At 35.8% G+C, this 24,757-nt stretch overlaps 1 protein-coding gene across 3 annotated transcripts in view; it reads left to right on the plus strand.

The window, feature by feature from the left end:
* Window positions 1-24,757, plus strand: part of LOC127651617 (phospholipid-transporting ATPase IH-like) — a 94,536-nt gene that overhangs the window by 64,991 nt on the left and 4,788 nt on the right. The window contains exons 19-31 of one of the 3 annotated variants that reach the window (XM_052137539.1): window positions 1,059-1,310; window positions 1,423-1,603; window positions 2,768-2,870; window positions 3,777-3,922; window positions 4,500-4,559; window positions 5,415-5,542; window positions 8,622-8,757; window positions 9,345-9,368; window positions 13,798-13,863; window positions 16,238-16,341; window positions 16,441-16,606; window positions 22,835-22,956; window positions 23,784-23,863. In XM_052137539.1, the coding sequence (XP_051993499.1) occupies window positions 1,059-1,310; window positions 1,423-1,603; window positions 2,768-2,870; window positions 3,777-3,922; window positions 4,500-4,559; window positions 5,415-5,542; window positions 8,622-8,757; window positions 9,345-9,368; window positions 13,798-13,863; window positions 16,238-16,341; window positions 16,441-16,606; window positions 22,835-22,956; window positions 23,784-23,835 (1,540 nt within the window). In that variant the 3' untranslated portion in view covers window positions 23,836-23,863. Of the gene's footprint in view, window positions 1-1,058; window positions 1,311-1,422; window positions 1,604-2,767; window positions 2,871-3,776; window positions 3,923-4,499; window positions 4,560-5,414; window positions 5,543-8,621; window positions 8,758-9,344; window positions 9,369-13,797; window positions 13,864-16,237; window positions 16,342-16,440; window positions 16,607-20,202; window positions 20,303-22,834; window positions 23,864-24,757 lie in introns of those variants that run through there. The other 2 variants (XM_052137540.1, XM_052137538.1) reach the window with 2 other exon arrangements.

A 24,757-nucleotide genomic window follows, 5' to 3' on the forward strand; every position in this document is an offset into this window, starting at 1 on the left:
GATCCAATGGCATTGGCCTCGACAGTTAAAGGTAGTTTACACATATTTTTGGTTTAAATCTGATGGTTTCTGACAGGATGTGAATGTAGTACAATGCCACAATTGAAAAATTTTGGAATGTTCTTGAGCCAAATAGAATGTTGAGGAAATTCATTTAAATGAATGTTAATGGCTCAATTAGAATGTTAGAATCTGTTTAATTTAAACAGAATGTTGTCGAGTGAAATCCTATTTGTGTTATTAGAGTGTTTAATATGGAGTGTAATGGAATGTCTTGAAGCTTCTTCCTGGGAGTCTTTGTGAGAATGTCACTTCATCCTTGGCTGGGTTGTGAGCGAGGTGCAGTGGGGGGTGGAGTCTTAATTATCTGGCAGTAGTGTGACACTGTATATCCTGACTGCTGGGCTGCTTAATTACAGAGTGAAGTGGGCTGAGACATCACACTGCGGTGTAAGACCTCTCCAGCTCCGAGCCATTCCCAGCACTGTACATTAACTTTCACTCCAGCACTGCATACAGAATAAAGCACGGACTGCTAAGATCTGTGCCGAATTCTGCTGCTATTACACTGCAAAATATTTTTAAAGAAATGTTCCAAGTTCAAAACAAGTTAAGCTCCATTACCAAAATGTATGGCAAAATGTTGATTACCACAAAAAAAGTATTTTAATTTGTCTCTCGTTTTATTAATTCTCAGAAAAAGTTTCTTCTCCAGTAAATATATCTTGTTTCAAGGATGTTTAGATATTTTTACTGGTATTCTTAACATTAAAAATAATGATTGATTTTTTTATTTTATTTTTTCTTTGCAGTGTTATTTGCTTTGCAGGGCTATTAAATTAACACCTGTGTAAAAATCACATTGCACAGTATATTTTTAGGTAGTGCTTTGATGACTGTTTACATGAAAGTCTGATGAGATAAATTAAAGTTGATTGCAAACAGAAAAATGAATGACTTGAAATAATAAATTGGCTTCCTGTACCTGCACTGAACAATCATTAGTTGTGTAAATGAGCTGCTTATAAAATATTCTTGGTTGTCATTTTCAATTTCAGGCTTCAGGATAAAGCAGCAGACACCATTGAATCTCTACACAAAGCTGGTATAAAGGTATGGGTCCTCACAGGAGACAAAATGGAGACTGCAGCAGCCACATGCTATGCTAGCAAGCTGTTCCATCGCAATACACAGATCCTGGAACTAACAACCAAAAGAACAGAAGAGCAGAATCTCCATGACGTTCTGTTTGATCTGAGCAGGACTGTCCTAAGACAACATGGCAACATGACCAGGGATACTTTCTCAGGGTGGGTGCAGGGGAATCCGTACACAGACATACACACACACACACAAACACACACACACATACACACACACACGCACAGACAGATACCTTCACACAAATGTCTGTCCCCACAGGCTCTCAGGTGATTGCCAGGATTACGGTCTGATAATCGATGGGGCGACATTGTCAGCTGTACTGAAACCGACACAGGAAGGTACCAGCAGTGGAGGAAATTATAAGGAAATTTTCTTGGAAATCTGCAGAAATTGCAGCGCAGTTCTCTGCTGCCGTATGGCACCCTTACAAAAAGCACAGGTAATATGACACTTTAATGCCAAAGAACATAGGCACAGATTTGTTTCCTGGCATATATATATATATATATATACAGTATATAAATATTCTGTATATAATGTATATATAGCTTTCTGAATATTTTTGGAATATATATATACATTTAATAAACGTTACATATTAAATAATTTGTTATATGGGGTCTTTCTCGTAAAATATTTATAGGTTTTTAAATATTGTGATTTATTCGATTAATTCATCTGCATAGCATGTAATTAATTAATTGGATTACAAATTTGAAATTATTGACTCTAATACAAATATATATATATATATATATATATATATATATATATATATATATATATATATATATATTATATATTTTTTTTTTTTCATTTTAATTTAATAGCATTTCTTTTTCCTGCACACTTTTAGAGCTATGTTACAGTACATGTATAAACCTGACTTTTTCATTTCAATTCAAGCATATTTATAAAGGGCATTATAAACAGTGTTATTATTGAGCTTTATATAGAATATTGCCTTATAACCTCTAAAGGCAACTAAAGCCAAAGGCAACAGGGGTAAAGAGATGCTCCCTAGAAAGATACAAGACAAATACAAATGATCCTTTAGATATTACAGGGAAATAAAAGTATAAAGGAAACAAAACAACAGATGCCACAAATCTTTCCCTATTCGGATCACGTCAAGGAAGAATGATCCCAGACCAATTTCAAATTCAACCTGAATACCCCCCTGAAACAAGCATATTCTCATTCCATTCCATTATTTCAATCTCTCAGTCAGAGTTACATGAAACTGGTCTCTTTCTCAATATCTTTTACAACACACTTAACCTGTCAATCAGCCTGTTGGGCTGCTGAGGCTGTAAAGTCAAGAAGTGAGAGAATTGCACGTTAATTCAGTATTACAAGGCAGTTATTGAATTCTCAATGTCATCAAAGCAAATGCACAGTAAAATCCTGCGTAATCCATATGTAGTAAAAGCCAGATTGATGTCAGGGTCAGTCCATTTCAGGAAAGGAAGATATATGGAGCACTTGAGATTATTTGTCCCCTTAGTCACACAAACAGCCATAATTCCTGATTAATAATCGAATCGCTCAGTTGTTGTAATGTGACCTCCATAAATGAAACTTTTGTATTTTTTTACCCCAGATTGTTAAGATGATAAAAACATCAAAAGAACACCCAATCACGCTGGCCATCGGCGACGGAGCCAATGATGTCAGCATGATCCTGGAAGCACATGTGGGAATAGGTAAATTCATGCTCTTATTCAGAGTCTAATTGGTGCAGTATCTTCACTAGGCCACTAAGGATATGTGTGATGTATTCTGCTAGATTTAATTATAGAACAAAACTATAGAAATATATTATATTAAAAGGATAGTTCACCCAAAAATGAAAATTCTCTCATCATTTACTCACCCTCATTCAATCACAGGCCAGATGTGTAGGACATTCTTTCTTTTGCAGAACACAAATTAAGATTTTTAGAAGAAAATCTCAGCTCTGTATGGCCATACAATGCAAGTGAATGGTGACCAAAATGTTAAGCTTCATAAAGCACATAAAGGCAGCATAAAAGTAATCCATAAGATTACAGTGCTTTAATCCATATATTCAGAAGTGATAATATAGGTGTGGGTGAGAAACAGATCAATACTGAAGTCCGTTTTTACTATGCATCTCCACTTTCACGTCCTTATTCTTTTTTGTTTTATGGCGATTCACATTCTTCTTGCATATCGCCACCTACTGGTCAGGTCTGGTAAAAGTTCATGTGGAGGTTTATAATAAAAAGGTAAAGGTATAATAAATATTGATCCATTTCACGCCCACACCTATCATATAGCTTCTGAAGACATGGATTTAATCACTGGAGTCATTTGGCTTACTTTTATGTTGTCTTTATGTGATTTATGTAGCTTTAAAGTTACCATACCAAAGTTCTGGTTACCATTCACTTGCATTGTATGGACCTACAGAGCTGAGATATTCTTCAAAATAATCTACGTTTGTGTTTTGTTGAAAAAAGAAAGTCATACACATCTGGGATGATGTGAGGGTGAGTAAATGATGAGAGAATTTTCATTTTTGGACGAACTATCCCTTTAACAATTTTTATTCTATGGTTCTTTATTGACTGACTATTTTGCATTAGGGATCATGGGTAAAGAGGGGCGTCAGGCGGCCCGTAACAGTGACTATGCAATTACCAAGTTCAAACACCTGAAGAAGATGCTGCTGGTTCACGGGCACTACTATTACATCAGAATCGCTGAGCTGGTCCAGTACTTCTTCTATAAGGTGAATCACATTCCAGTTTATTCAAATGGTTTTATTTCATTTTTCTTTCATTGAAAAGAAGAATAAATCAGATGGTTTTTTTTTTTTACATTAATATGTAATAAAGTCTTTGTGATGTTGTTATAATGGATTATATAACTCCTGTGTTTTTAGATTTTGAGGGAAAAACCTTGGTAGACACATGTTTAGTCAAATATAGTATAAACGTCAATACACAAACAATTTAAATGTAGGATTTTTTATTTTTTATTTTTTGTTATAGATAAATGTGTTTTGACAATTAAACATATTATTGTTTCTAAATTGTTTCATTTCAAGTGAAATAGTAGATCGCTAGTTTAATGGACAGGTTCCAACACATACACCAAATTTCTTCAGGTGTAAACACAGTTAAAAAAAGTTGCTTATGGATGTTATTTTTTCCCTGGAGTTCTGACCAAACCACTAAACAATCTTGTTGAAAATGCAACTCTAATGCAGTGCTATTAATAGCCACAAACTACACGCACACACTAAATTGTTTATTTCATCAGGTACTGAGAATCGGTACTGAGATTTGTGCGTTTTTTCTCCACAGAATGTGTGCTTTATTTTTCCTCAGTTTCTCTATCAGTTCTTCTGTGGCTTCTCTCAGCAGGTAAACCATTTTTGAAAACATATAAAGGTTTATCACTACTAGATTTTACACCACATTAAAGTATTCAGCCTTAGTAATAATTACAGAATGAAAGAAGTTTTTATACAGTATATTTAAAGTGATAGTTCACCCAAAAATGAAAATTCTCTCATCATTTACTCACCCTCATGACATCCCAGATGTGTATAACTTTCTTTCTTTTGCAGAACACAAATTAAGATTTTTAGAAGAAAATCTCAGCTCTTTATGTCCATACAATGAGAGTGAATGGTGACCAAAACCTTGAAGCTTCATAAAGCACATCAAGGCAGCATAAAAGTAATCCACACGATCCAATGGTTTAATCCATGTCTTCAGAAGTGATATGATAGATGTGGGTGAGAAATATTTTTTCACTATAAATCTCTTTTTTAGAGATTTCTTTTTTGGAGACTATCACTTCCACATTCTACTTTTGTTTTTTGGCGATTCGTATTCTTCATGCATATTGTCACCTACTGGTCAGGGCTGATGAATGTTGTAGATTTATAGTAAAGAAGGACTTAAATATAGGTTTGTTTCTCACCCATCTATCATATCATTTTGAATAGATGAATATAACCACTTGAATTGTAGGGATTACTTTTATGGTTCCTTTTGTGCTTTTTGGAGCTTCAAATTTCTAGTCACCATTCACTTGCATTGAATAGACCTAAAGAGCTAAGAGATATTCTTAAAAAAAAAAAAAAAACTCATTTGTGTTCTACAACAAAATTAAATTCATATACATCTGGGATGGCATGAGGTTGAGTAAATCATGAGATCATTAACATTTTTGGTTAAATTTTCCCTTTAATTGTTTTTGTCTCTGTGCAGCCACTATACGACACGGCATATCTGACCCTGTACAATATCAGCTTCACGTCATTACCCATCCTCCTGTACAGCTTGATGGAGCAGCACATTAACATGGACATCCTCAAACGGGACCCCTCTCTCTACAGGTGAGGCCAGTTTAGGGTGTTTCAAATCCAGGTCACACCAAAATTCTTGTCACCTGATTCTGTGGGTACATTATAACATGAGCTGTCTCAAAGTTTTTCTGATTTGACAATGTGATGATGTCATTATAATACCAATTTTAGCATTCTTATTTTTGTAACAGCCTAATTTTTAAATGAATAGTTCACAAAAAATAAAGTAAACTTGCAAGATTTTTAAAGAATCTACATATTTAAAGATCCTAGTTGGCATGTGGTACACGGGGAAGATATTTCAGGATGGCATGGTCACTATTTTCTATCTCTGGTTTCCTCTTTGAGACCTGCTGATCAATCCCTGTCAACACACTGGCTATTTATTACTAACTTTGGCCTCCTTTTTTCATGATTGCTGACTTGCTTTCTCACACACACACACACACACACACACACACACACACACACACACACACACACACACACACACACACACACACATACGTTGTGTTTCCATGTTTTAAGGGGACTTTCCATAGACGTAATGTTTTTATACTGTACAAACTATATATTCTATCTCCTACCCCTAAACCTAACCCTTACAGAAAACTTTCGGCATTTTTACATTTTCAAAAAACATAATTTATAATGTTTTTGAAGTGATTTGAATTATGGGAACACTAGAAATGTCCTCATAAACTACATTTATAGCATTATATCCTTGTAATTACCAGTTTGTAACCTAAAAAAGGCCTCGTAAACCACTTAAACCTGCTCACACACACACACATACACACACACACACACACACACACACACACACACACACACACACACACACACACACACACACACACACACACACACACACACACACACACACATACACATGCATGTCAATCATATTACAAGTAGGTCAGTTTTTGACATTTATACTTTTATGTCCAGATATTAAATGTCTCTTCATCTTTTGTCTTTGAGAAGCTTTGTAGTCATTCATAAAACACTTTTTAAAGAATGAGTTGATTTACTTCAACAGTATTAGTTGAGTTGTTTAAAATGGCATTGCATTTTCAGTTAATATGATCACTTAATTTGAAACCTTTTGTTCTCTTTTCTGATTTTTTTTTTAGGAAGTTTATACATATTTACATGTTGCCCAATGTCTTTCTCTGTATTTGCCTCTTTAGTCATTTTTCATCCTAGGCCTCTAGGTATTCTCTCTTCATCACATGGGCACACAAGTTCAGCCCTGCAATGATTGGACAGTTCGATCAGATTTGGCAAACATATGCGCACATGCCCTTACTCTAAACTCAAGTTCCACACACAGCTCTGGGCAGAAATACTGTTAGAAACTCTCTGTATTTTATCACCAAATGCCCTGGCATTGCTTGTTCAATACATATACAGAGTATTACTGACAAACTTCAGAACACTTGTTGTAATCCAAGGACTTTCTCAATAGAAAAGAGCTGATCTGGTATTTTTATGTTGAGTTTTTTTTTTTCCAGTTGACATGCTCCATCCAAACGTCATTTTAGTTTGAAGCTAAACTGTTGTTTTTTGAGAAGCCACTTATAAATTAACTTGTGTTCTTACAGTGAAACATTTGTATGGTATGTTTTCTGGGTAAATGTGCCTAATTGTTATGAAAACTATTTCACATTGCAAAAAATCTGAATAGTCCCAAAAGATTTTCATTTTCATTATCGAAATTTATATATATATAAAATATACATAATTTTGGGGTGAAAAATTACCTGGACATGTTCTTGACATCCACCCCTCTGTATTCTCAAAAATGTAACTTGGAAATGTTTTTACAGAAATATTCCCCCATACTTTGAAGTAGAAAACAAGGCCATATTGAGCATATGTAGAACATTATAACTCTACACAGATTTCATTTAGGACTTTTAACTATAAAAAAGCCCAAAACACACAAGGGACTCTTATTTTGAAATGACGGATGCTTGACTCCGTTACAATGTTCCATAAATATGTATTTACCAAATTAAGATTTTTATGGCCTATATAATTTTTTATATATAAATATGTCACCAGAGGAGGTTTAATGAGGAATAAGGCTTATTATTATTCACAAAATATGAAGTTGGAGACACAATGTGTGTGCTGACAGGGCACTTTCCATATAGTCAAATTTTTCTTTGCAGGTCATCGCTTCAATTTAGAACTCTTGATTAACTAATAAAAAAAATAAAAAATAAAAAAAAGGGTAAAAATGTGAATGAATATTGTCATTGATGAATGATTTAGAAAATCCCCACGTGATCGTTATTCATGGATAAAAAAAAATTGTTGCATACATTTTTGGCAAATAACCGATAGTTTTAAAAAGCAATTGTCAGCACCGATTAATCGGTAAAATACTCTAATACTTAATTACGGTATACCAGGACTTAAAGGGGTCATGACATGCCTTTTTTATAATTTTTATATGTTTCTTGAGATTCACTTATAATATAAGTCATATATTTGTTAAACATTATAATTTTCCACCCTCATTCTTACCATCTGTCAGAAACGCTTGGTTTTGTTGCTGCTTCTCCTTTAAAGACTTGACAGTAAAGCCCACTGTTATGATTGGCTCTCTGCTCTGGACTGACCTGCTCTCTCTTTGCCATCTAACTGCTAACAGCAACTGGGCGGGGCTATGGAGCTGATGTGGTAAAGTAGGCATTGATGTGTTGTTGTGAAGTTGGTCAGATGCAAATGTCTACCGCAGTGACATCACAATGTGGAGGAAGTTTAGAACGAGTCGTTTTGGCAGCTTGGTTTCAACAAATGCTATTTTAGCAGTGAGGAGGAAGTTTTGAATTCTGAAACATATAGTATTTTTATAGTACAATGACCTCTTGCATGTCAAAAGATCAAGGAAAATTTTATTCCTCATGTCATGACCCTTTTAATAGAAAGCGTGACCATTTAAGTTGATGTTGCTACTGTGATGCATAGAAGTTGGTGTATAATAGTAAGGTACTAGTGTGAAGTAGTACAGAGTTGTGGAGAATCCTAAAATGCAATTTAAAATGCTAGTTAAAATATATGAATCAATTCACTTTGAATTTTTAAATTTTTACAGAGATATTGCGAAGAACTCTCTCCTGAGATGGCCCATCTTCGTCTACTGGACATTTCTGGGGGTTTTTGATGCAATGGTCTTCTTCTTTGGTGCTTTCTTCCTTTTCGACAACACAACCTTCACCAGCAATGGACAGGTAATTCAGTGACCATCTAAACCAGTGCTTTGTTTTCCAATTTTATAAGTGTGTGTTTTTTAATCAACCAGCCTCGTTGTTTTGCCTTTAGTTTATTTTCTCAATCAAATAAAGCAATCAGAGTGATTGAATGGGTGGCCGTTGCTTGTTTTTGGTAAAGTAGTTTCAATGCTCGTAATGTACTTACAGTATTTGTGGTTAACTGAGGTCTTTATCCAGCATGCAGACTTCAGTCTGTCCTCCTTTGCGTATGTTTGAAATCATTACAGGTGCTTCCCCATTCATTAATGCAACACAGCATGCTGGGTTAATCAGTCAGACCAGACATCTTTCTCTGTGCCATTAAGTTAAATCATAGTAACCTTTTTGAATTGCTTTTTTACCTGTTTGATTTCCTTTTTCAGTTATAACATCCTAATTTTTTCTTTACTTTCTTGCTCCTTTATCCCCTCCCTCCCTCTCCCTCTGATCTTTTATTTTTTTTCTCTCACTCTTTCTATATCTCAACCTCTCTCTTGTCTCTGCACTTTCTTACCTCTCCCTTTTTTGCCTTTCTTTTCTTTTCCTGCTTCTCTTCCTTTCTTCAGCTAATGGCCACCAACACACAGATGGTAAGCCTGTCCCTATCTGTTTCTCATCCTATTTTTAGTTTTAGTTTACTGTTACCCTCCTCCACCCCCCTTACCCTAAATACTCCCTCACTCACATGGTGTCTACTAACCATTTACTACATATCGTAGCTCTCAAACAGTACCTTACGACATCCCAGTGTCCCCTGTGCCAAAGGACCAGTCACTGTAGGTGTAGAGTAGCAACAACCCCCCGTTCATCTTCCTCTGTCTATCATTTTGTGATCGAGTTGGAGTGTGTCCATCCCATGTGTTGTCATACTCATTCTCATTGGCCTGTACTGGATACACATCAATCCTCACATAACTCACCACAAGGGCAAATGAGTGAAGAGGAGATGTAATATTTAACTTTAACATAATTGAGATTATTCTGAATAGTTCACCAAAGAATTTTAATTCTGAAATGATGTACTCAACCTCATGTTGCTCCAAACCCATATGACTTTCTTCTGAGGAACACAAAAGGAGAAATGTAGAAGAATATGCAGAGCACTCTTTTTTTATAATAAAAGTGAATGGGGACTTGTGGAGGTCCAAAATTATTTAAAAGAAAAATACATATACACTTACACTTAAGTCATTAAAACTCATTTTTTTATCCACTCCACAGATTTCACATTAGCAAACTTTAGTTTTCGCAAGTCATTTGGGACATCTACTTTGTGCATGACATGAGAAACTTTTCCAATAATTGTTTACATAAAGATTGATTCACTTTTAATTGACTATATCACAATTCCAGTGTGTCAGAAGTTTACATACACTAAGTTAACTGTGCCTTTAAGCAGTTTAGAAAATTCCAGAAAATTATGTCAAGCCTTTTTGGCAATTAGATTCTGATAGGATTTGTACTGAATTGGATGTGTACCTGTGGATGTATTTTAAGGCCTACCTTCAAATTCAGTGCCTCTTTGCTTGACAGCATGGGGAAATCAAATGAAATCAGCCAAGACCTCAAGAAAAAATCTGTGGACCTCCACTAGTCTGGTTCATCCTTGGGAGCATTTTCTAAACACTTGAAGGTACCACGTTAGTGGTGCAAGTATAAACAGCATGGGATGATGCAGCCATCATACAACTCAGAATGGAGTCGTATTCTGTCACCTATAGATGAACGTAATTTGGTGTGAAAAGTGCAAATCAATCCCAGAACAACAGCAAAGGACCCTATGAAGGTGCTGGATGAAACATGTAGACAAGTATCTATATCCACAGTAAAACGAGACCTATATCGACATAACCTGAAAGGTTACTCTGCAAGGAAGAAGCCACTGCTCCAAAACCACCATAAAAAAGCCAGACTACAGTTTCCAAGTGCACATAGGGACAAAGATCTTACTTTCTGGAGAAATTTCCTCTGGACTGTTGAAACAAAAATGTAACTGTTTGGCCATAATGATCATCATTATGTTTGGAGGGAAAAGGGTGATGCTTGCAAGCCGAAGAACACCATCCCAGCCGTGAAGCATGGGGTGGCAGCATCATGTTGTGGGGGTGCTTTGCTTGCAGGAGGGACTGGTGCACTTCACAAAATAGTTGTCATCATAAGAAAGGAAAATGATGTGGATAAATTGAAGCATCATCTTAAGACATCAGCCATACATACCACCAAAGTTGTGGCAAAATGGCTTAAGGACAACAACGTTTTATCAGGCAGAACTGAAAAAGCGTGTGCGAGCAAGGAGGCCTACAAAACCTGACTCAGTTACACCAGTTCTGTCTGGAGGAATGAGACAAAATTCCAGCAACTTATTGTGAGAAGCTTGTTGAAGGCTACCCAAAATGTTTGACCCAAGTTAAACAATTTAAAGGCAATGCTACCAAATACTAACAGTATATGTGAACTTCTGTCCCACTGGGAATGTGATGAAAGAAATAAAAGCTGAAATAAATAATTCCATCTACTATTATTCTGACATTTCACATTCTTAAAATAAAGTACTGATCCTAACTGACCTAAGACAGGGAATGTTTTCTATGATTAAATGTCAAAAATGGTAAAAATCTGAGTTTAAAAGTATTTGGCTGAGGTGTATGTAAACTTATGACTTCAACTGTAGTGATATATATATATATACACACAGGGTTGGGAGGATTACTGTTGAAATGTATTCCACTACAGATTATAGAATACATGCTGTAAAATGTAATTTGTAACATATTCCATTAGATTACTCGAGGTCAGTAACTTATTCTAAATACTTTGGATTACTTTTTCAACACTGGTAGATTTTTTCACTTGTTTTGACTATAAAAACTCTGCCAGTACAGTAAATCAAAATTCACATGTTAAAAATACGTTCTCAAATTGATCTTGTTTTAAAGGTTTATAGATATTTTTACAGGAAAACAATACAAAAATGATTATCAAGAATATGATTTTTGCCCTAATATCAAAGGTCTTACTAGAAAAACAGAAATTATGATCCAACTTGAATTTTCTTGATAAAAAATATGATCGTGTCTGGTAACATGTGCATGTAAATTGGCATTTTAGCATTTTTAGTTTCACCGCTGTTCAAATGCACTTTGGATCACATCATTTTTGGATCACACAAATATGTATAAATGTTTTCCATCTGAAAGGACTAAATATTAAATTAAACAAATGACAATAAATTGCAAAATAATCTCTTCAGTAATCAAAATACTTTTGAATGTAACTGTATTTTAATTACCAATGATTTAAATTGTATCTGTAGTGGAAAACAGTTTCTTATATTTTGTATTTTATATACGTAATCCCGTTACATGTATTTAGTTACTCCCCAAACCTGTATATATATATATTCACTAAAATTCAAGCGTATGATTTCAGAAGAATTGCCAAGTCATACTTTTATGAAACTTTTAATGGGTTTTTTGTCATTTTGTAGCTTGACAGCCCGAGTTCCCATTCACTGTAATTATATAGAAAAGAGTGTACAGTACATTCTTCAACTTTTCTCCTTTTGTGTTCCACGTAATAAAAATAAACCCATAATTTAAAAAAAAAATAATAATAATAATTATGCATTTTTGGGCATTTAAGCATCATCAGATTGAACACAAAACTGAAAACTAAGAATTTCTCTTCTCTCTCTCTCTCTCTCTCTGCTCTCTCTCTCTCTCTCTCGCTCTCTTATTTTTTTTACTGAAATAGTAAGATTCACTTTAGCAATATCCTTATATATCATTTGCCCTTGACATGGTTTTTAACACTTAATTTCATTTTGATTGCTCACCCAGGTAAGTTAACACATTTCTTCAAAACTTGTTGGCTTCTGTTGTGTTTTCGTACTGTTATTTTTTTTTTTTTACTAGCAACTCATCGACATTATGAAGTTCACTAAAACCATTTGGTGCCATACATCCTTTGACCTAGTTGTGTTTTGCTGTGACTTGTTGACTTTTGTGATTCGTGCTTTTTAAAGTTAAAGATCCAGTGATTTAATGAAGCGCTCTCTTTCTAGAGTTGATGTTGTTTTTCATTGTGTCACTGACAGCGTAGACAGTCCGTGCCGATAGAGGAAAGGTCTAGAAGAGATATCCATTGTGTCTAAATTCAGCTGTTTGCCAGGACTGTAAACAATGAGGAAGCAAACCCCCACCCCCAAAACAAAGAGTTTAAATCACAAGCACAGGGTTTTATTGTGCCCTAATGGCAATGCTGAATCCATTATAACATTTTAAATTACTTTCTAAGCTCAACATTCATTTATGTGGCTTTTATTAACAAACATATATAATGAATGTGACACCACTAAGTCTTTCAGACATTGTTAATGATCTCCATAAAACAATGTAGGAAGATACAGAGGTGAACTTTCTTGTACAGCACTATCAAAATGACGATATAATGCTACAGATCAGACACTTTTCCGGGTATTTATTCACAGTAGATGTTTTAATGAACACTTGATCCTAAGCATATATTTACATTTACATATATTTACATGAATGTCCTAAGCATATATTTACATGCTTTAGCGAACCACATTTATGCACAAGCAGTTTAGTTCAGGGCATTATATGGTTGTTTGAACGACTATTCAACAAGTCTGTGTTAAGGATATGTGTGATGTATAATGATGCTCCGTTGTGATCACGTGACCCCGGTCAGATTTGCATGGAGTATTTAATGTCTTTAATGTTTTCTTATCATAGAAGTCAGATGTTCTGTCATGTTTCCATTAGTCTACCTAGTGCTACTCAATTCTTTCAGTCTAAGAGGCCTGTTTGTCAGTGTTCAGCACAGTTAAAGGGAGGAAAACAGGCTTTTATACTGACAGCATTAACATGCACAACCCTGCAGTGGATCAGGTTTGCAAAACTAAGAGGGTGAGCTGTGCACTAACACCCATTCAAGTGCCTTTTTACAGATCTGTGACAATCTATTTGTGCTTTTGTCAATATTTCTCTGTTCCAGATGTTTGGAAATTGGACATTTGGAACACTTGTGTTCACTGTCTTGGTGTTCACGGTCACGTTAAAGGTAATACATCTGGGCATCGATACACACACACATAAACACACATACACTCTAATGCAGTGGTTTTCAACTGGTTGTGTTCAGGGTCCAGATTTTATGTTGGACATAATGTGGCAACACAACATAGTACAGAAATTCTTTATTGTACAAAAAGTGAACAAAAATGTCAAATCAAAGATGTAAATTAATCAATATTGCCATGAACTGTAATAGGCCAAGCAATGTACAAAATAAGTGAATGTTTGGTTTCATCTCTTGAGTGTGGATGGTTTCATGCTTTCATCAGCCAACAATTTACCACACAAAACACATTGTTCCATGCTAAACACTGTACACAAAATATTATCATTTTGGTATGATTGGATGCATTTTAACCACAGAAGATATGGGAAGCTTTTTATACTCCTTTTCAAAAGATGATAAGCCTGTTAATTTTGCTCTCTTAACTACAATACGCATGATTATACTGTATGGTTTGTTGCATTTTATTGTTTGCATTTAAAGGGGCACTCGGTAATTTTTTCTCCATTAAAAGGTTTTACTCCTAAAGAAATGAATTGTAAATTTGAAACATATGTATAAAATCATGAACACTCACATGAGATGAGGACTTTAGTCATATCAGTAACCTTTTAAAAGCTGTTTTATTCTACATGGGGCAGGGGCGCCCTCATGGGGGCTGCCATTTTAGAATCACATGGCCAGCTGAGTACTACTCATTTAATGTCAGGAACTGTCTTGTTATTGGACTCTTTCACTCTTGGATTAAATTAATCATGGCTGATTGTGAAAAGTGAATTTCTACAATGGCATCAGTAACTGAAAACTATTGATTTTGAATGATGCTGCATCCACACCACTAGGTGTCACTGTAATCCTAGATGATATGAGCAAAAAGTTACTGAGCGCACCTTTACCCTTTAGCACAGAACCGCGTTACTGAGCGCACCTTGGGCCAGATTCATGAAACATTCTACTTTTTTCCTCTTATTTTCCAAAAAGTTAAGAATATTTTATATATCCGAAAAGACTTCTTAAGAAGGTTCTTATCTTTTTTCCATTAAAAGCTTTTAGTTAATCCGGCCCCTGGGTCGCAAGTTGCCCACCTAAATGGGAATTTCTCAACAACTTGGCTTATAACGTTATTTCTATTTAATGAAAGTTCTCACAATGTCAGGGAAAACATTCTTTGTGCAACATTGTTCGTGTCCTTAAAACTAGTTTTCATTCATTTTTTTCTGTAAGTGAAAGCTGATAAAGATGTTAAGTTTTCTGGAGCCTTTAAAAAACATTTTACTTGTATAAAAAAAAATGTAGTTATAGGTCCCACAACCACAAAAAAAACAAATGCTTGGAAAATGTTTAAAGAACTTTAATTTATTAGCTGGATGAGATCTACTGCTGGAAAGAATATGTATCTTGATCTTGGCTCTTAAAGGACTAGTTCACCCAAAAATAAAAATTCTCTAATTATTTACTCACCCTCATGATATCCCAGGTGTGTGTATGACTTTCTTTCTTCTTTTTTTAGCTCAGTAGGTCCTTAAAATGCAAGTGAATGGAGGATTTATCTTTTGAAGCTCCAAAAATCACAGAAAGTCAGCATAAACGTCATCCATATGACACCAGCTGTTAAATTAATGTCTTCTGTGCAAAAAAGATCCATATTTAAGTATTTTTTAACTATAATCCAACAATCCAGGAGATGGTGGAGTCCAAGCGGTCTCTCTTGTGATGTATTCACGTTGCCATGGTTACATAGGCAATCTCACATTCTCCACTTGGTTGAGACATCCAGGATGAGCATGCAAACGCACCGTCGTGAGTAAAGAAACAGATCAATGAAGATCTATGCCAAAATCCACCAAACTTCTGTACAGCATTCCTCCTTCTCACTTGTAAACAGCGCTGTGACCCACTTGCGTCAGTTCTCCTGTTTCAAATGCCAATGCGATTATGTCACACGCGTACCGCTGCCGACTGAAAGCATGATTTAGATATGAATATTTGTTGCACCAAAAGTGATCGTATCACTTAAGAAGACGTTAATGTAACCGCTGGAGTCGTATGGATGACGTTTATGCTGATTGTCTGTGAAATCGCCATTCACTTGCATTTTAAGGACCTACTGAGGTAAGATATTTTTCTATTTTTCTTCAAATGTGTTCTGGTGAAGAAAGAAAGTATTACACACCTGGGATAACATGACGGTGAGTAAATAATGTGAACATTTTCCTTTTTGGGTGAACTGTTCCTTTAAACTGCTGTATCCTCCCATCTCTCTCTGTGTGTGTGTGTGTGTGTGTGTGTGTGTGTGTGTGTGTGTGTGTGTGTGTGTGTGTGTGTGTGTGTGTGTGTGTGTGTGTGTACGCTTTAGCTTGCCCTGGACACACATTACTGGACGTGGATTAACCACTTCGTCATATGGGGGTCTCTGCTTTTCTACGTGATCTTCTCTCTCCTGTGGGGAGGCATCATTTGGTACGGTCTAATGTCACAACTTAATGATCTACAAAGCATATTGCATAAAAACCTGAATAGTTTATCAGTCTACGTATGCTTCCTCTTTGTTCTCTGTAGGCCTTTCCTGAACTATCAGAGAATGTACTATGTGTTCATGCAGATGTTGTCCAGTGGTCCAGCATGGCTCAGTATAATTCTGCTGATTATAGTCAGTCTTCTGCCTGATGTGGTGAAGAAAGTGTTGTGTAGAGCTCTATGGCCTACAACCACAGAGAGAATACAGGTAAGAACTCTTACCATTTACAATAAAGTATCTGTATGTGTAGTCTATGTTGCAAATAGTTAACATCTAAGATGCCAAACATCTACAATATTTAATAATATTTAGATTTAAAAATATGTATATATATTTCACAATGTCAACATTTAAGATTACATTTTGATAATGTCACATTGCCAGTATTAGAAAAAGGTACCCGACAAAAATATCATCATCATTTTTGTATACTAAATTAAAATGCAGGTTTTCATTTCAACCTGAACTTAAATCATTAATACAATTCAGGCCTTGTAAACATTGGTTTTTGCCTTAGGAAATGCACATTTCCTTAGGAATGAATATGTTATATATCATAATATACAGTATTTATATTGTATAAATAATTGCCAAGCTGAAGCATGTCAATAGTTGTATAGTTTGTTTATAATTGGTACAAAATGGTCTTTAGACTTACAATTGCATCGGATTGGTTACCAGTATGCTTGATGTAAGTGAATTCTGAGTGCAGTTCATGATTCCCTTCATTTGTAGATTCTTCATCACATTGGATTACTCTTGAGTTTTGAGTCATTCAATTAATGTTGAATTTGTTGACTCTAGGTGAAACAATGTATTCAATTATTTGTATGTATTTGTGTCAAGACACATGGTATAAATTTAGGGCCCTATTTAAGAGCACTAGCGTTAAGTGCAGCACTTTGCCATAAGTCATAAGCACAAAGTCAGTGCTCATGACCATCAAGTTTTGGTATTTTCATGCAAGTATGCGCTAAAATCTAGGTGCAAATAGGTTTGGCCACAGACTATTTAGCAGAGATGGAAAACTTCTATTAAAATGAATGGGAGAAATTGGAACGCCCAACGGCAGCCAACTGTTAACGGATGTAGAAAAGAGGCCCCGCCTTAAGGGTAAAAGAGCCAATCAACTTTTAGATACAGACATAGCCTGTCAATCAACTCAACGGCACGTATGCGCGTTAGCTATTCAAGATTAGAAAATTGCTAACAATATATGATACAGGTGTTTTCAGATTTTACTGATTTGAAGTATGTCCCTTTGATCGTACTCTTGGCCAAACGTTTAGGAGATTTCGGTTTAATTAGTGCTTTCATGAAAATTGAAAAAGACGTTGCGCGTAGCACTGCGCTTTTCGTGTTCATGAAAATAAAGCCTTTAATGTATTTGTATGTGTGACATACTGCCTTACCACTGACTTAACCTGTGTGTTCCTTTTCTCTCACTAACCTTCCCTATTAAACTGTAGAATATTCCAGAGCTATACTGTTATCTTCACATTAAGTTTTAACTGTAAATCCAATAATACAATAAAAGTAATAAAGCTGCAAGACATGAAAGCCAACATGAACGCTGTTTGCAACCCATTTTACTTCTGTGTTTTTTACGAGCTAAAGGATATTTCATGCTAAAAAAAAAAATGTGACTTATTCATAAGGGATTATACGCATCGACTAGATCGTGAAAGGTTGGTGGTTGAGTACGGGCCGAAGCATACTCTGCATAAATACATGAACGCAGACACTTCTAGCTACGCAAGCTCAATTTCATGTGTTGTTGCATTCCAAAATGTGTCAGACAGCTAATCATAGCACGACCACTGATCTATATATATAACTTGCCTAAATAATACATCGAGTTTAATGTCACAGACTGTCGAAGGTAACTCTATCGCCCCTTTGAGGACTGCGGTTTGTTACCGCCACAGTATCGCAAGGAAACGTGTCAAGCATGTTTAAGCATACCACACATTGTCAATGCTTGCATTGGGCCTAAGAGGGATTTGGGACATCGACTAAAAGAACAAGTCGTTTAATAGGCTTAGCGAGTCATAAATAATTTTCTTTTTGAATAGCGTCCATTGATAAATCATACGCAATAAGACCAGGAATAGTTCACCCAAAAATAAAAATTATCTCTTCATTTACTCACCCTCATGCCATCCCAGATGTGTATGACTTTCTTTTTTATCTGCAGAACACAAATTAAGATTTTTAGAAGAATATCTCAGCTCTGCAGGTCCATACAATGCAAGTGAATTGTGACCAACACTTTGAAGCTCCAAAAAGCACATAAAGGCAGCATAAAATAATCCATAAAACTCTAGTGGTTTAATCCATGTCTTCTGAAGCAATCCAATCAGTTTAAGGTAAGAACAGTCCAAAATGTGTCTCCTTTTTCACTGTACACCTTGGCAATGCAGTCTCTTGTCACCATTATAATTTGAAGCTCGATTACACTTCCTAGTGCTAGATGCAGAGCGGTAGATGATGGAATGGCTAGGAATTGTAATCGAGCTTGAAATCATGATTGCCAAGGAGACTGCTGATATCAAGATTTATAGTGAAAAAGGAGTTACATTTTGGTCTGTTCTCACCCAAAAATCATATTGCTTCAGAAGACATGGATTCAACCACTGGAGTATTATAGTCACATTAATTTTATGCTTTTATGTGATTTTTGGAGCTTCAAAGTTTTGGTCACAATTCACATGCTTTGAATGGACCTACTGAGCTGAGATATTCTTCTAAAAATCTTCATTTGTGTTAAGCAGAAGAAAGTCATACACATCTGGGATGGCATGAGGGCGAGTAAATTATAAGATAATAAAACCTTTTGGCTGAATTCTTCTTTTAAGAAAGAGGTACATTTTTATTTCATGTTCACTTTAAATATTAAAATAAATAAGGAGCTAACACTTAACCCCTTATTAATCTCTTAGCTATCAGGTTGTTAACCTTTCTAAACCCTGTCTTTTTATTCCTCTGTCTCTCTCTTTCTCTTCTCCTTTCTTCTGATGCTTGGCCTTGATCCTTGACCTGTCCCCTCCCCTGTGTGTTTAACCCTTGACCTGTGACCCATGGTAACGGCAGACAAAGCGGCAGTGTCTAACTGCCGAGCAGTCCACCATCTTTATGCTCTCTCAAACCTCCAGCAGTGTCAGTTTCTAAACTGAGCAGGAGGTGAACCTCTGCACACTCTCTCTCTCTCTGCATGTGTATGTGTTTGTCAGTGAGTGATTAAGACACAACAGGGTAATGAATGTGTTTATTTACACATAAGGAATGACAGGACTCTTTGTACCTCAACAGGCCAGTAACAGATCTTGTAGTACTCTTTTGTGTCTTTGTATCTGTTCTAAGCCGTATTATAACGCTACATGTGTGCATGCATAAAATCCCTGAGTAAAAACCAGTCTAAACTGGTTTAAGCTGGTCTTCAGCTAGTCTAGTTGGTCTCCCAGCCTGACCATCTGACAAGTACCCAAAATAAACCAGCAGAACAGACCAGCAAATCAGCTTAAGCTGGTTTAAACTTTTGGTTCAGCGGGGATGTGTATGTTTGTATTGCATGTGTATTTTATGTTGATGATGTGACAATCTGTAATATGTACTTAAATATGTACTTAATAATAGAAATGCATTTTATTTTATTTTATTTAGTTTTTTTCATGAAATGAACTACTGTAAACACCCCCTTACTTCAGTCAAGAAATGTCAAAGGCAATATAATTATAGAATTAGAAACTGCACATTGTTCTTTTATGCAATATTTGAGTTTGCTTCTATGTGATATTTCACAGAGAATGAGGGCTGACAAGATCTTTGAAAGGGTTGAAACACACAGTCAGGATTCTCTTCTAGATGGGGTTCAGAACACCTCTGAGGCCTAGCAGCTTGATGGTAAAGAGTATGTGGAGTTCAAGGCTAAAGCCAGACAGAACTAATCCAATCTCAACTGGAGCTCTAGAGTTCTCAGAAGAAGTGTGCTGTTCTAGAATTTAGGTGATCTGAGAATTCTAGAATCCTACTAATTGGCTCATACCAGTGAAAGTTTGGAAGATCTTTGGTACACCTGTGTGGGTTTGTTGCTTGGTGTGAAACCTCCAGACTAATTTGGTGTAGTTTTGAAGCTTCAGGATTAAGCTATTGTGTGCTATAAAGTATTGGTATGTAGTTTGGTGTGTGGAACATGTGCAGCCAACAGGTCACCTGGACAGTCTTTGCTCCCAACATACACAAACATATAAACAAAAACACATTATACTGTATAAACAGTAAACAACTTACCATCTAACCCCCTGACATGCATGATTATCTTGCTTCTCTTGATTCTGTCTCTTACTGTATATTGTCACTAAATAAGTGAAAATACATACAGTATTTACATATTTTTAAAGGGATAGTTCACCTAAAAATGAAAATTCTCTCATGATTTACTCACCCTCCTGGCATCCCAGATGTGTATGACTTTCTTTATTCTGCAGAACAGAAATTAAAATTTTTAGAAGAATATTTGAACTCTGTTGCTCCATACAAGTGAATGGGTGCCAAAATTAATACGGCATAAAAGTAATACATACGACTCCAGTGTTTAAGTCCATGTCTTCTAAAGCAATATCATAGGTGTGGGTGAGAAACAGATCAATATTTAACTAATTTTTTTATCATAAATTCTGCTATCTGCCCAGTAGAGGGAGATGTGTACGAGAATGTGAATCACCAAAAACAGAAGGAGAAATTGAAAGTGAAGGAAAAGGACTTAAATATTGATCTGTTTCTCACCCACACCTATCATATCGCTTTAGAATATATGGATTTAACCACCAGACTAGTCTGGAGTACTTTTATGCTGTCCTTATGTGGATTTTGGAGCCTGAATATTTTGGCACCCATTCACTTGCATTGTATGGACCTACAGAGCTGAAATATTCTTCTTAAAATCTTCATTTGTGTTCAGCAGAATAAAGAAAATCAAACACAAATGGGATGGCATGAGGATGAGTTAATGATGAGAGAATTTTCATTTTTGCGTGAATTAACCCTTTAGATTTTAATGCCATTAAGTGTCTATTCTGTCCTAGAAAATGACCACTTCTGTTAATCTAAAACATGCACAGGACACTCTATTACATATGATAAGTGATTTGAGGCATGATATTTACTAAACCAACTTGCAAAATTAAGGCACAATTTAAAGGAATAGTTTACCCTTAATGTAAAATTCTGTAATTATTTACTCACCCTCATGACGTTTCAAACCCAAAGACATTTTTTATGCGGAACACAAAAGGATTTCCATATAATATCATGATAGTCTTGTGCATCAAATTCCATACGATCACTTTGTATGATGAACAGACTTAAAGTTGGTATTTACTCTCAAATGATCAACGTATGCATACAGAGCCCAAATAAAATATAGCTAAATGTAAATAACATCAAAGCATATTGGAACCAATGAGGTTTGATGTAATTGATGTGTCGCCATATTTGATATGGGCTCTCAAAATTATTTGAGTCATGATTTGATTTGAGAGTGATTTTTTATCTGTTTTATATGTCTGTTCACCATACAAAGTGAACGTAAGCCTTCAGAAGACTCGGATATGATGCATAAGTCGTGTGGACAATGGAAGGCTAAATTAAATTAACTCGTCATAATTAAATTTTTACTAGTACGGATTTTAATTACATAGCACTCTAATTTAAAATGTAAATCTAATCTAATTTACCAGTAAAAATAAAATTACAATGAGTAACTCTTGGAGCATTAAAAGATAAATCGACTTGGACTACTTTTATGACATTTTTTAATATATTTTTATTATATTTGGAATATAATGTTGTATGGAAATCAGCAATCATGATATTATTTAAAATATCTCCTTTTGCGTCCTGCATTAGAAAAAGTCATATGGGTTTGGAATGACAATATTGGGTGTAAATGAGACATTAAATTAACATTTTTAGGTGAACAATTCCTTTAGGGACACCACTGAGGCCATTTCCAGAATAATATTGTAACCGAAGACTTGGAAAGTCATTTTAATCTAGACCCACCATTGAATTCAAAACACTCTAGCTGTATTTATCAAACCACTTAATCTGGAAACTTCCATTCAACCTTTTAAAATGGCACTAACTGCCTCTCAATTAATCCACCTCTATTTGATGAATAAATTTAGCTTACTCTGAAGTGGTCTAATTGGTGAATTTTCTAGGACTGAGTTCTCTCACACACTCTTTTGCAACTGCATGTGGTAAACATGGGTTGTCATTTCATATTAATTGTGATACTTTGTTATTGTTTGCACTGCTTCTAACTGGCGCTTTGGAAGTGTGTTGTTTCAGCTGCATTTGTGACATGTTGATGTCCAATGTCTGCACATACATGCCTGTATTTCACTGTATTTTTTGTATTCTTTTCTCCAGAATGCTGATAGACTATATAAGGGCCACCTCTCAGAGTTCAGCCCCCTCTCCTCCCTCCACGCTCCACCTGCGCGGAAACACGACAGACAGGGCAATGAGAGCCTGAACCACGCCCACTGCAGGTCTGACTCCTCCCCTTCCAAAAAACTAATGTGTACCTACTGGGGGGGCAGGCCTGACTACTGCACCTTCAACTCCTTTCCCCGAATAGGGGAGAACCCAAGATTTTCCGGGGCAGCTTACGCTTACAGTGCACCAGGGCCCGAGACCTCTGTATGATGGTCTCTAAATGAAAAACAAAAGTTTAATCGGTTTAGTCTATACTGGTCCAGAGCTCTGATTTTGACCTAGATTATCCCAAATTCAAGATTTGGATTGCATCTTGACTAAATCTAGTTCAATCATGACTTGTTATCCATGTCATTGCCTAAAACAAAAGCACGGAAATGCACACTTTTGTTGTGTACTTACTGTACACTAAAGCAACACATGGGCGGTAGTGATGCTGTGTGTTAATTTATAGGCTGATGGAAGGCCAAACAAAATTGCCTGCACCATCTGCAAGTGTGGGGTACTGTGCTAAGCAGCCTTGGGACCCATTTACCTTGTTTTCTTTATGTAGAGTGTGTGTAGATGTTTGAACGCGAGTGTGTTTTCCCTTTACACTGTGGTTTGTGAGTGTTTGTGTTAGTTCACTTACTCCCTCTCGTAATCCGTCATGTGAAAAATTACTTGAAACAAATACACTCGACAGTAGTAGTACAAATCTTTCCCTATCAAGCACTGATACAACATGTCTGAATATAAACCTGTGGATGACAGTTAAAATGGCCTTGGATGCTCTTAAATCTGACTGTCCTGTTTTTTTCTTTTCTCTTTTTTTCCTCTGTCGTTACCCCTCCCTTTTGTCCTGTGCTCCTTCTCTTTTCTCATCCTACTTTTTTTATAGAACAAACTGGTGTTGCCTTTGTGCAAGCATGTTATCGAGGAACACTCCATAGACTGAAATTGTCTTTGTCAGATTGCATTGTAAGTGGCTAAATTTGGCCATTTCTGCTGCACTGTACTAGAGCAACATTGGTGTGTTTACCGTGGGTGTTTGCATTGGCATTTGTTAAAAAAACTACAAGAACACAAGTTGTAACTGGACTGTCATTATATTTAACCCTTTTACTTCAAGATTGGTGGATATTTCACATTCAACGGCTCTGAAGTTCTAAATCCATTGATTGAGGCAACATCCAAACTCATACATTTTTGTTTGAAAACCCATTGTTTTTGCTACTTTTATGCCTCTCATCCACAGTAGAACAGCATTTTCCTCATGCATTTTGAATGGTGCATTTAGAAAATTACTTTGGAAAAGGGTGGCATTAGGAAACTGAAAATTGAGTTTTCAAACAAAAACGGATTATTGTGGATGTGGCCTAAGGGACCATTCAGACTGAACACGTTCTGTAACAAAAGCTAGATGCAGCATAACAAATGGTAAAGTATTCTGATGTTTCGAGACATGTTTTTAAATGTTGTAGGTTCTTACATTTCGGTTAACTTGACACAGCGTCTAAAAAACTGCGGAACTTCTTTTGCAAGACGCTGAAAAAAACAGCGAGATGTGCCGCAACTCTCAAAGATGTCCATCTAGCATGTTTACACAGAAAAATAATGTGAAAAACAGTGCAGAATTACGCAAAAACGTGTTTTGTGTGAATGGGCCCCTTGTTGAAGTTATTGACGGGCAGTTACTTAGCTGCTTAACGATTTGCTTTTAAGTTCTACAACCCCCTAATCAAATATTCCTATAGCTTAGTTTTAGTATAGTGCTAGAAACATAATGCTAAAGGCTATGCTAGCACAACTAGTGACCTTAGCATAAATGTTCTGCCTTAATACAACGTTTCCCATCTTGTACACCCCAGTTTG

This window comes from Xyrauchen texanus, chromosome 11 (genome assembly GCF_025860055.1).
Source record: "Xyrauchen texanus isolate HMW12.3.18 chromosome 11, RBS_HiC_50CHRs, whole genome shotgun sequence".
Lineage (NCBI taxonomy): Eukaryota > Metazoa > Chordata > Actinopteri > Cypriniformes > Catostomidae > Xyrauchen > Xyrauchen texanus.